This window comes from Dama dama, chromosome 17 (genome assembly GCF_033118175.1).
Source record: "Dama dama isolate Ldn47 chromosome 17, ASM3311817v1, whole genome shotgun sequence".
NCBI classification, from domain to species: Eukaryota; Metazoa; Chordata; class Mammalia; order Artiodactyla; family Cervidae; genus Dama; species Dama dama.
In genome coordinates, this window is record NC_083697.1 from 50,581,250 (window position 1) to 50,595,024 (window position 13,775).

A 13,775-nucleotide genomic window follows, 5' to 3' on the forward strand; every position below is an offset into this window, starting at 1 on the left:
GTCAAGAGACATGGGTTTGATCCCTGGATTGAGAAGATCCCCTGGAGGAGGGCATGGCAACCCACTGCAGTACTCTTGCCTGGAGAATCCCACGGACAGAATAGTCCATAAGGTTGCAAAGAGTCGGACATGACTGAATAGACAGTGCATGCATGCATCATCTTTACCTATAGCCTTTTATTCATGGTTCCTGAAACAAACCATCAATTGGTCCAGTGTAACACATCATGTTTTGAAGGCAGATATTAGCCACTGATTTCTTTGCCTAACGAGTCAAAAAGATACGTGAGCCTGCAAAATGAGAGGCTGGAGTCAGTGCCCCTCATCCAGTCCTTAATCCAGGATGGACTGCCTGCTGTCAGTCACCTGGAGCCCTGTGGCTCATGTGATGGGCAGACACTTCTCGAGGCGCTGGGCAGTAGGAACATAGGACGGGATGGAGCTTTCTTATATGTAGACTCTGCAACCCTGCTGCTTGTGATGTGTTGACAGCAGCCCTTGGCTTACTGCACCCCCCCCCGCCCCCCGCTGAATTTGACTCAATCTCCCCTGACATCTCCAGATCCTGCCAAGTCATATAATTTTGGAACAAAGACAAAATGTCTCTGTTTCTGGTACACATGGTTTTCAAAATCAAAGTCTGTCCAGGGCTGTATCTCCCCTCCCCATACCAGTCTTCCCACTCATGAAAAACTCTTCATGCCCAGATGTAGGATGGTCCCTGCGTTCAGCCTGAGAGCACAGTGAGGAAATATAAACTGGAGAATATAAGAGGGCTTCTCTCCACATGGGATTATGCTTGCACTCTGAAGGTCAGTGAATAAACCAGCCACAGAGGCAGACACTGTATAAAATTGTTCAGGAAGCCCTAGTAAGCAGGGCCATAACCACTCCCACCCATTTCTCTCTTGTACCTGATCTCCTTGAAGCGTGTGCTGGTCAAGGGGTGTCTTGGTGGCGATGTTGCTGTAGTAGGCGTAGGACAACTCCCAGTCCAGGGGGTAGTTATCAATACCCTGGTAATGTTTGTACCCAAGATTCATCGAAGACAGTCTCTCACTGCCCTGGCCTCCAACCAAACTATACAACATGCCCTGTTAGGAAGAAACAGACAATGTTCACAAGATTACAGAAAAGGGCAGTAAAGTTCTGACATAGGAAGGTCATATGGACCCACCCCTATAATATGAGCTTAGTCATGCTGGAAACAAGTTAATACGCCTTTTAAAAAAACTTTAGATAGGACTTCCCTGGTGGTCCAGTGGTTAAGACTCTGTACTCCCAATGTAGGGCGCATGGGCTCTGTCCCTGGTTGGGGAACTAAGATCCTGCGGGCCACACTGCATGGCCAAAAAACAAAACAAAACAAAAACATGAAAACCTTCAGAAAAGTCATAAAAGCTTTCTTGTGATTATCTGTCCTCAATGTCTAATAGCTGAAAATTCCTTTGTTCTTCTCTCAGTGAAGATGGGGTCTTCCCCTGACTTATCTCACAGCATGTCTTCGGGTATCCGCCAACTGTTCTAAGGACGCTGGCCCACTTCAGCTATGTCACCTATGGTCAGATGATCTGAATGGTGGGCCACGTTCCAACCTCACATTCTCAGAATGTTAGTGTTGGGAAGGGTCCTTAGAGATCGACTGGTCCAACCACCTCATTTGAGAATTGAGGAAATAGAGGCTCAGAGAGTTGAAGTCATATATCTTTGGTCAACCAGCCGTTTTGTGGCAGAAACAGGGCTCGAGTCTTCTACTCTATTCCACCTCGGTGGTTACTGCCCCAGGGACTTAGGAAAGCACGCCATCAGTCATGAGCTGCTACAGCCAGGACACGACTGAAGTAACTTAGCAGCAGCAGCAGCTACAGCCAGAGACACACACAAAGAAATCAAGTGAAAGGAATATGGAGCCACCTAGGAGGGTCTAAATGGTTTGAGTCTCTGCAAATCCAGGATAAAAAATCCCGGGTACAAATACAAAAACTGTGTGATCAGGGATTATTTAGCAGCACTTATACAAATGCAATTCCAAATGTTAGGCAAGTTGCATAAGAAATTTGGATTCAACACCATAAACAAAACAGTCTAGTATGACTTTTGTTTTAACGGTGTGCAATTAGCTCAGTCGTGTCTGAATCATTGCCATCCCATAGACTGTAGCCCTCCAGGCTCCTCCGTCCATGGAATTCTCTAGGCAAGAATACTGGAGTGAATGCCTTTCCCTTCTCCTGTTTTAATGGTAGAAGGCTGAATGTGACAATCCTTTGCTTAGAGGTCTAAATGATTCCACTAAGCTAAAAAGTCATATGGGATGACGGGCCCATAGCTAGAATAGTTACAAGAATTGGGTAACAACAACAACAACAGAAGAATTGGGTATGAAGCACCTGTTCTTGAAGGACTAGGATTTTGATAAGCCCTGAACAAACTATTCCTTATTATACCAATCGTATCCCCATGCTGTGTCCAGAAATGGATAAAGTGCACTTTTTCACTCACCGCCAGCAGGGGATTCTGTATTTAACACAGCCCTAAGCTGTTTTTCTTGAGTGTAAAGATTTTAAAGGACTCCAGGGAGCATGAATATGTCCAGTTCCACCTGGGGCACAAGGGCCCCACTCTGAAAATACAATCTAGGTGACGGATATTCCTGGGACACATGAAATACTCTACCTGCAGCTGATCCCGAGGTACAGTTAATCCAGTTTCATAAAAGACTGCGAGGTAGTAGGATGCTTTATGGTATCCACAGCAGCTGGCATCCATCAGAAAGGGGATGACGGAGCTAATTTGGTGAAGGCCATCAACACTGGAGAGTCTCTTTACAGCCTTCTCGAATATCCGCCCACCGAAGTCTAATACAGATTCATTTTGGTTCCTTGGCACTGTAAATAACACAATTCGCAGCACACACAATTAACTACCATGGGATCGACATGGCTTTAAAAAGAACTGGGAAGAGCCAATTAAATCACCTGAGTTATTAATATTGCTGGTCCTGCAGTGCCTTGAAATATACCACCTTCCGGGGAAGTAAATCAAACCTGTTGGGGATGCCAGGGTATCATTCTGTAAATAGCTTTTCCTTTGGCACTAGATGACAGTCTAGTATCCTGGGGGGAAAGGATGTGCTTTCTATAGCTGAGAGAATGCCTCAAGAGAATCATCTACTCAGTGTAATGCACACCAAGTTAGGACCACCAAAACTGCCAGAGAGATTTTTTTTCCCTCTAAGACTCTGAAGGAAAGTGTGTTTTATCTCAGAAAGAGATCCTAGGTGCTGCTGTAAAAAGTTGAGCACAAGAACCTTATTTTGAGGTCCCTTCTTATCATCTTTTGCCTCCGGTCTTCCTTGTGGGTTTCTAAATACAACAAAAAGGACGTCAGCTTTTATTGAAGGCTTATGAAATGCCCAATACTGGGTTGAGTGCCTTATGCAAATTATGTCATGTAATCCAAACAATTTTAGGAGGTAGGTACTATTATTAGGGTCTTACTTTTTCAGATGAGGAGGCTGAAGTCTGGAGAAGTCAACTAACTTGTCTAAAGTTACAAAAGCTGGTAAGTGGCTGAGCCAAGCCTAGAATCCAGCTTGGCAGGTCACAGAAAAAGATTCCTATTCGCTGCGCGCCAGCTTCTTCCTGATAATAGGCAACCAGGTGTCTTAATAAGTACCTTACTGCCATGGATAGAGACCTCTCTATACAATTGCTTTAAACTATGGCACTTCCTTTCACCTAATCCTCCCATAAATTGATAAACTAAGTCCAAACGGGCAAGTTATAAGGCCTTATAATCTGTCACAGTCCTTTAAAGTCTATCTACATTATTCATCTCTCATTTATTAATCAGCCAGTGAATGTTCACAGTTCTACTCTGTGTATCTATTAGATGCTATGTTACAAAACGTCACATAGGATTGCACAGGTACTACTTCCATTTAAAGAGATGCAGTCAACTTATTTAAAATGAAAATTTTCTCCCCTAAGAATTACGTCCAACATTTTTCTTTGCTCGTCTTCAATCTATCCCACATTAAAATGTTACTAATAACTGCCAGGAGGCAACGAGAGACTCATTCTACCAGCACGCCATCAAAGCAATGCGGGAGACCTGGATTTGACCCCTGGGTTGGGAAGATCCCCTGGAGAAGGGAAAGGCCACCCACTCCAGTATTCTGGCCTGGAGAATTCCATGGACTGTATAGTCCATGGGGTTGCAAAGAGTCAGACACGGCTGAGCGACTTTCACAAAAAATTCTCGAAAGGCATGAACAGAGATAAGTTTCCACTGCGGGAAACCTCTCGCTGGAGGATTTGAGATCAGATTGAAGGGCAGTTCATTGGCAGAGGTTGATGCCTCTGCCTTGGCATCACAGAAGCCAGCGGAATCCGACAGATGAAACTGTGAGGCCCACGCCATTGATTATGAGCTGGTGCCTTTGAGCGCCTAGGGAGCTGACCACTCCCGTCAGCGAGGCATGTGCCTTCATTGCTAAGCTGTGGGAACGGTACCCGCCCACCACCTCCACTCAGCACTAAGGTAGTTCTATCTCCTGGCTCCTGAAACTCCTCACCCTCACCCTCTTTAGCTTGTTCAGAGGCAGCGCCTTGGATCAGCTTTTACTCTCTCCCTCCCAAGAGGTGAGTGCTGAAAGAACCACCTCACTGAACAAATGGAATTTGCTCATCCTTCTGTATTTTTTTTAATTCCTAAAGAATTAGCTGCTTGTTATTAAAAAAAGAGAGAGACTCAAACAATGTAGGTTTATATAAAATAAAAAGTCCCCTCTCTCCCAGTCATTCTTTAATTGTAAAGGAAAACTATTGAAAGTTTGCTGTATGTACTTTTAGACTTTTCCTCAGCATAGATAACAATTCATTACACATCTATCTGCCTACATTCATACATATTTTCTTTCCAAAAAGTTCCTATAGATTCAAACTCTCAACTTTTTCCCTTATGAATATTTTTATTGAAATTAGTTTAACATTGTGTTAGTATCAGCTGTAGAACAAAATGACTCATACATATTCTTGTTCAGATTCTTTTCCATGATAGATTAGTACAAGATATTGAGTCTAGTTCCCTATGCTTATCTGTCAACTTTCTATTTTAAATTAACGGCATACCACAAATACCTGTCCACAGCAGTCAGAAGCTTATTCTTCCTAAACTTTTAATAGTATTGCATTCTATTGCAGTGCTGTTTGTCCAACCAGTTCTCTATTTTTAGCCTCTTGGGTTGCTTCCAGTGCTTTGGCTATAACCAACAACACGCTAGTGAACATCCTTGAACATTTTCCTCTGCTCATCTGTTGGGATGGATCTGAATAATAACACCCTTTTCCATCAGGAGTCTGGGGCTCTTTTGAATTTTCTCTCTGCAGAGTTTAGAGAATTCCATCCCATCCAACCGTTAGACAGGGTGAGAACCTATTGCAGTGATTCAGTGTATACTGCAGCACTCAGATGGAGTTTCAAAATAAACCCTACTCCTACTTGTTCTTATATTTACTTTTAAATACATACTCATCTCCAATGCCCCTTTGTGCACACTCAGAGCAAAGCAATATTACCATTTTGTTAACGATTCATTCTGGCCTTACCTGCTTTGCCAAACACATAACTAAGATGATGAGTTTTGCCTGAGTACCCACGGACATGGGCTTTGGGGACTCAAAGGAGAGAAGAGACTCCAAACTAAATGAAGCTCCAAATGAAACACTTGCCCTGCTGACATCTGGCACAGAACCCCAGAAATCATTAGCAGGATTGTCCCAGAAGCACAGATTGCTGGAGAATAACAATCAGGAGAGAGAACCTTCACAAAGTTCAAATCCTCAGCAAATGCACACGCACACACAAATTTGCAGGCTGAAACGAAGGCAGGTGGAAAAGCCTTCATTATTTCTTTTACCTATTAAAATTCTTAACTCCCCCCCAAACATTACCAATCGGTACTTTCTCTACAAAAGAATCTAAACAGTTCTCTGCCCTTGTGGATATAATAATAAAATAATAATACTGCTAAAGGAAAACTGCTCATTTTGCACATTTTTTTAAAGTTTGCATTTCAAATGTGGCACAAAATCAAAGCTCTGATGTCACTGGTGATATTGTAAAACTGGCTATCTAAAAATACATTTAATGAGACTGTTAATTTCACCCATCTGGTTTAGCATATGCATTTTTTTTCTAGTGGGTCTGTAACTAAAAAACATGCTTTGTTTATGGAGATTAATGGGGTAATGAAAAACAAACAAACAAAATAGAAATGGAGACATTTTCCCATTTTTCTTCCTTCCTACACGAGAGGCTAAGGAAACAAAAGGCACCACCAACATTAATTAACCCTCACTCTCGTCCCAGGAGCACAGTATTGTTTATTTTGCTCTTTTTTTCTTTTTTTCAGCAATACCACAAGGTCACCATTTGTGCGCTCATCATTAAAAGAGGCAAAAAGCAGAAAACGAGAAGGTAGCCGCCTACTGAAGGAGCTAAAGCCACATCTGATGGAGAATTTGGGAGAAAGAGGCAGGCTTGTTTATTCCTTGTGAGGGGAAAAAGACACATTAAGAAAGTCATTTTTGGTTTCAACCTTCCGAAAGGTATAATGTATCCAGAGAAGTTTAAAAAGGGGGAAAAAAAAACATGAAAGAAGAAAATATGATTTAACCAGAAAAGGAAAGATCTTCACTAAGTTTTACTAATTTTTTTTTTTAAATAGCGCATCTCTCATTTGCATTTGCGTTTGATGAGCCCCACAGGGTTCCTGAGACTCAAAGTGGTGGCTTATTTCTCTCTCCGAAATAAACTATTTGTACTTTTCTGTTCTGTGTAGATTTTCTGGCTTTATACATGTCGTTTCTCTTCCTCCCTCCTCTTCTCCCCACTCCCTCCTTCTTTTTATCTCCTTCTCTGTGTGTATTTTTTTAAAACTATAATGTATACTTCCTTGAATTAAAAAAATAAGATAGGGGCCCTTTAAAGAAAAACAGCAAACACAGCTCTTAAATTCCAGAGTATCCTGGCATTGCTAAATAACACCATTGTGTTTCTACCCTTTTCATGCTCTGCATTTTAGTCTCTAAATAAACACTGCAAAAATATGAAGAGTTGGGGGGCTTCCCTGGTAGCTCAGACAGTAAGGAATCGGTCCACAAGGTGGGAGATGCGGGTTTGATCCCTGGGTTGAGAAGATCCCCTGCAGAAGGGAATGGCAACCCACTCCAGTATTCTTGCCTGGAGAATCCCCACGGACAGAGGAGTCTGAGGGGCTACAGTCCATGGGGTCGCAAAGAGTCAGACATAACTGACGACTAACACCTTGACTTTCAGGAACAAGCTTGAGTGAAACTAGTGCAGCCAGCACCCCTCTGCATATTGCGAAGAGGAACCTCCTCTCCTGCATTCCACTCTCTGAAGCCTGGGGCAGGAGCCAGGCAGAGTCCTGCAGGAACAACGCAGATGGCCTCAGCCCTAGGACGGGAGCCCAGCCTCAGACCTGGCCTCCCCCTGAGGACCACTGAGGACCCCCTGAGGCAGAACTCAGCTTCTCTGTAGCCACAGTCACCAGCTCTCACGGGCTCAGGATGCCCAGTCTGGCATGAAAAGAAGAAAGGGAGTCAACAGTGCTGGCCTCAGGGCACCTGTCTGGAGGGCGTGCTGGCCGCTCACCTGTCTCGCTTACCTGGCCCTCCCTGCCGGGGAGTCCCCCTGCACCTAGGCCTTTTTGTCCTTCCTCCCTCCTTCCTACCATGAGCAGTTCTCTGATTCAGAGCCCACACCTGTCTCTGCCATTCCGGCAGCCTCTTACCAGCCAGTCCCCACCATCTCTCTTCCCTGATTCCAGAGCCCATTCAAAGGGTTTCTGAATTCAAAGGGTTCTATTTCGTCAAGAAAGGTGTCAGAGGAGAGTGAAAGAAGCAGCCAGCATACCTCTTCAAGGATGAAAAGGTGTGCATACTGAAATACTACCAGCCTAGCGTCAGAAACAGCTAATAGGCGATTCTATGCTCTGACAAGAGCCATTTTCCCAGAGAACTGGAGCTTCCCCAGGAAACAGCACAGAGGCTGGCCAATTAGAATGGTCCCCCTGAAGTCTGGAACGTGGGGTCTCGGTCGGATGTCCCCCAGAGCCTGGACTTCAGGACAGAGTGGCACAGTAGCATTCCCGGGCCACACGAGGAAATGAGGATGCAGAGCAGGGGCCCAGGAACGCCGGGAGGCGGGAAGGTTGGCTGCTACATCTGTCTGCATCGCAGCTGGGTGCCCCAGGAGCACTGCCATCTCTAACTCAAAGGCATGCTGACTCCAGGAGGTGAGGAACGAGTCCTGGGCTGCTTCAGAGCGGGAACTACCAGTGGGGACAGCTGCATTTTCCATCAGGTTAGCACATCAGCTGTCACCATGCAAGAAGACTCCCACCTCCGCACCCCCTGGCACTTGGCAGACCGTAGTGTGTGGGTCGGTCTACACTTCTGATCACGGTCGCCCCAGGGCCCAGCACCATGTTTGGAGGTTCTCAGGACATGGGTGCCAGGTTGGGTCTGCATGAACCTTCGGGCAGTTTCATATCCAGGCACCAGTAATACCTCAGCAACGAGGTTACAGATATATGGAGGCGAGAACCCTAAGGGCTGCATTTCGGGTATTCTTTTGTGATGCGTGTGCATATTCCAAGGAGGATTCTGGTCTACTTTTGCTAATAGGCAAGAGTTGGGAGACATCATTCTGCCTGACCTGGGAAACAGGACAGTGTTTTCAGAGCCAGGATATCACCTCCTGAGGGAGAAGCAGACTAAAGATGTGTGAGAGAAAACAGAAAAATGTAGAGAAAAGGCAAATAGGCCATAGACTCCATCAGCCTGGATTGCTATAATGGCTTGGCTTTGAACTTGCATCTCCTGGAAGTCAAACTCCCTGTTCTCTCACACCCCCAAAAGATGTTTTTAGTACTTATAATGAGATCACTTGTTAATTTGGAGTATGTTTAGTGACTCAACAAATACTGAGGGTCTTCAAAGAAAGCCTAGATCTGAAGACATCTGAGCGCTGCTGTGGAACTAGACAGGCAAGTCAATATTGTAACTTGGTAAGATGGGTACTGAAAAGGGGACACCTACACAATGGAAAGGAGCGTGGGGGAGATGGAACTGACTGCCTAAGGGGACAGGAACGATGATGTGAAGAGGCTGACTTGAAACTTGAAGGCTTCTTGCAAGGCAGGCAAGCTGAGGAGCACAGGTGACTGAGATGTGTTCTTTGCGGGGAGTGGTGCAGAAATGCACTCTATCAGGTCATATGGAAGAAGGATTGATAACTCAGCAGCTAACCTATGTCCAGCTTTATTGCAGACACTGCGAAGTAATTGGAAGTGTCAGTGGGATACTGACACCTCTTGCATCACCCTGGACAAGCTTGCAGTCAAGCAAGTAATGGAGACACAGAGGACCAAGGACGTGTGTCCCAAGGCAGATGAGATGAGCTTTACATGGGCGACTCTGTCTCTTAGGTCTGTAAGTTACCTATCTGTCCATGAATCTCTTTCATAGACACTGTCCCTTTACGAGAGTATTGCATTCTTCATTCCTATGAAACTAGACTTACCCTAGCAAATAAATTACAAATTATACCTCACACCTCTGAAAATGGCTACCATCAAAACCCCAGAGAATCACAAGTGTTGGTGAGAATGTGGAGAAATTGGAACCCTCGTACACTGTTGACAGGAATGTAAGATGGTGCAGCCCGTATGGAAAACGGGATAATGTTTCCTCATGAGATTAAATGTAAAATCACCATGTGATCCAGCAAGCCCACCTCTCAGTATACAGCCTAAAGAATTGAAAGCCAAGTCCTCAAGAGATACTTGTACATTACTTTCAAAGAAGCACTATTCAAAATAGTGCACCTAGGGAGGGGGAGGCAACCCAAGTGTCCATCCACAGATGAATGAATAAACAAAATGTGATCTAGACATGCAATAGAATATTATTCAGCCTTAAACAGGAAGGATATTCTGAGAGAGGCTCCAGCATGGGCACACTTTGAGGACTTTATGTTAAGTGAGATAAGCCAGTCCACAAGGACAAATACTCTATGATTCCACTCATATGTGGTCTCTCAAAGAATCAAATGCATAGGCAAAGAAAGTAGAATGGTGGCCACCAGGGGGCGGCGTGGGGAACTGTGGTTTAAAGGCGGATACTAGTGGTGGTAGTCACTCAGTCATGTCTGACTCTTTGCGAACCCGTGGACTGTAGCCCGACAGTCCTTTGTCCATGGAGCTCTCCAGGCAAGAGCACTGGAGTGGGTTGCCATTCCCTTCTCCAGGGGAATCTTCCCAACCCAGGGATCAAACCCGGGTGTCCTGCATTGCAGGCAGATTCTTTACCGTCTGAGCTACCAGGAAAATCCCTCTAAATGAGTACAGAGTTTCAGTTTTGCAAGATGAGAAAGTTCTAGAATCTTTTGTGCCACAATGTGAATGTACTTAACAGTACTGATGGTGGTGGCGGTTTAGTCACTAAGTCGTGTCCGACTCTTGTGACCCTACCGGACTGTAGCCTGCCAGGCTCCTCTGTCCACGGGATTCTCCAGGCAAGAATACTGGAGTGGGTTGCCATTTCCTTCTCCAGGGGATCTTCCCAACCCAGGAATCAAACCTGGATCTCCTGCACTGCAGACAGATTCTCTACCAACTTAGCTACGAGGGAAGCCCTTACACTTATAAAGGGTGATGATGCGGAATTTTAAATTATGTGCATTTTACCACAAAAAATTTTTTAAATTACAGTCCTTAAAGAGTGATAGTGTAAATACTTGATTTTCTCTTCTGTAGTAGAAAAGTAGAGCTCAATCTTTGGGGAACAACTAGGAGGTGGTGACCACGCCTGAGCTCCCCGGGCAGAAAGCAGAGGACACTCCAACTGATTGTGAGGAAGCACAATCAGCTCTGTACCCCATGCACTGTGCCCATGGCTCCTTTGAAGCGATGATCCATCTAAAATCACATGGTGCTGGTGCAGGGGGATACACTCACATCTGAAGTGTGCACGTACAACAGCCTGGCAGTGCAGTTGGCGGTGTGTGTGAGGCGATGCTGCCAAGAAAGTGGTGAGTCTGTCACAAAGAACGAGAAATTGCAAGCCATTGTCTGTTGCTGTCATATGTATTTTTTAATGCCGGGAAAAAAATAATTCCACCAATTAATTCTATTTGTGGGAACTATGGGAGCTGATGTTTTTCTTTGCATTTAACCTAAGTCACTCTCACTCAAAACATGGCCCCGTCTTTGTTCTATCCTGGCTCATGGGGTCCACTTGTCTAGGGAATGAATGAATGGAAGGTTGTGATACAAGTGACTTAAGTTATTCCCACAGTTGCTTTCCTTTATCTGTGCTACTGCACCTACTCTGTTTCTACATCAAGAATTTTGAGCAGCCAACATCTGATCCTTGAGTCTGTTCCTGTAGCTTATCTCAGATACGAGAAATGTAATCTGATGAGGATATTCTAGAAAAGTCTATCAGTCAACAGGACGAAACAGCTCAGGCTGACAGCAGAAAACACAATACAAACACAGTTCCTATCGACTAGAGTTATCCAAAGCACTCCAAAGCCAGCTAGACACCCACTGCAGGATAAACTTGGAAGAAAAGGTATGTGAGGAAGTGGGAAGAGAAACATAGTCACACCAGTCTGACTACTCTTCTTTCTATAGGGCCAGAGTAAAGATGTGTAAGTAATCTTTAATTATCTTTTTTTACCCTCAACTTACAAAATCAAATTTCCTTCATTGTCTCAGGATTGTTAGAAACTGGGCATAATGTGTGACACCAGTCTCTCTCTAGGATTAGGCAGGCAGAATATCTGGTTAATGATGACTGCCCCAAGTAAGGGCAGTGTGCCAGGCAGAGATGAATTTTAATGAGGAGTGTAGGCTCTACCTCTGCAGAAAGCTCCCAGTTCCCGCAGATGGGACAACATAAACTAGACGTACAGGGGCTGACAGAACGGGGGTCTGAGGTTGGTTCTGGAGACTTGCCTACGCTGTCTGCCCCCATCCCTGTCCCACCTGCTCCTGGGCCTCAGGAAGTGGCAGGGAGAGGCGCGATGCAGGTGGCCCCGTGCCTGGGGAGGCAGAGGCCCCTCAGGGTACGTTCATTGCTGCTGATGTATTCAGACTTGGCACCGGCGGGACTCACCTGGCTGGCTGAGCACCAGCAGTGAGCCTCGAAGCGGCAAACCCAGCTCTGCGCCCCCTCTCCCCCCAGGGATGGGGCAGCTGCATGCATTTCTCTGCTGCCATGTGACAGTTCCCCCGGCACCACAGCCCATCAAGTCTCAACGTTCGGGGGCTCATGATTTGGATTTTTAATGAGCTCCCTTTCTAGGCCTCCACGGAGAATAAAATCATTCCACATTCTTTAAATGAAACTTCTGAGCTGTAAAAATAACACAAAAACATTCTTTATTGAGAGTATTTGCTTTAAAAAGAATGTTTTGTGAAAAATGATTCATTCCTGCTCCCAATCAGCAAAACTATATTTAAACATATCCAAAATCTCATGAGACTAGTTTTCAGGTGGATGTTGTCTTTGCCCGTTTAGCCTACACCTTCCAACATGTATCTCCTTCTTCTATTCACCCAACTTGGGGGGCAACTCCACCATCTCCCAGAAGACCCATGAAGACCAGGTAATAACAGATTAACATGTACACAACAGCAGTGATTCTCAGCTGGGGGCAGCTTGGCCTCCTGGGGGACACTTGGCAACGTCTAGAGACATTTTTGGTTGTTACACTTGAGTGGATGTGGGGGCATGGGAGGAGACAGAGTGCCGCTGATACCTAGTGGGTGGAGATCAGAAATGCAGCTAATCATCCTACAAAGCACAGGACAGACCCTTCACAACAAAGAATTATCCAGTCCTGAACATCAGCAGGGCCAAGATTGAGAAATGCTGTTTACGTGGGGTTTACTAAGTGCCAATACTCTAAGTATAAATTCATTTAAACCAACACTAGGGGAGACAGACTCCTGTTTGTCATCCCCATTTTGCAGATGAGGAAACTTAAGTCTCAGATAAATAAAGTGGCTTGCCTAAGATCACACAGCTAGTAAGGACTAAGTTAAAGTTGGAACCAGGGGCTTCCCTGGTGGCTCAGTAGTAAAGAATCCACCTGACAATGCAGGAGACATGGGTTTGATCCCTGGTCCAGGAAGATTCCACAAGCCTCGGAGCAACTTAGCCTACGCAACACAACTATTGAAGCCTCTGTGCTCTAGAGCACATGCTCTGCAACGAGAAGCCACTGCCAAGGAGAAGCCTATGCACCACATCTAGAGAGTAGCCCCCAGTCACCACAACTAGAGAAAAGCTTGTGCAGCAAGGAGGACCCAGCACAGCCGAAAATAAACATTAATAAATAAAATTAGGAGAAAATCAACCCCAGGGTCACGTCCTCCAGGAAGCCTACCCTGAATACCCTAGACTTCTAAGTAGAACTGACCACTCCCTTTGTGCAGTTGTCAATTACTCCCATAGCTTTTATTTTTTTAAATATATGACGATTTTTCTTTGCTTTCAGGTCTGTCCCTCACAGGCAGAAACCTTGAATTATTTTACTTAACTCTGCAGTCTAGCCAAGTAACTGAGCAGTCATTCAGCAAATATCAAATGAACCAAAGATGAAATATCTTTTCTGGTTTGAATTCTTTCAAGATGGGGTGAGGGTGAGTCACTATCTGCAAAGAGAATCTATTC

At 45.0% G+C, this 13,775-nt stretch overlaps 1 protein-coding gene across 2 annotated transcripts in view; it reads right to left on the reverse strand.

Annotated features, from left to right (window-relative positions):
- The window catches only part of SEL1L3 (SEL1L family member 3), a 108,110-nt gene that overhangs the window by 45,054 nt on the left and 49,281 nt on the right, over positions 1-13,775 (reverse strand). For both annotated transcript variants that reach the window (XM_061164498.1, XM_061164499.1), the window contains exons 10-11: positions 2,674-2,885; positions 915-1,094 (exon numbers count right to left, since the gene is read on the reverse strand). In XM_061164498.1, coding sequence (XP_061020481.1) covers positions 915-1,094; positions 2,674-2,885 — 392 coding nt within the window. The remainder of the gene's footprint in view (positions 1-914; positions 1,095-2,673; positions 2,886-13,775) is intronic.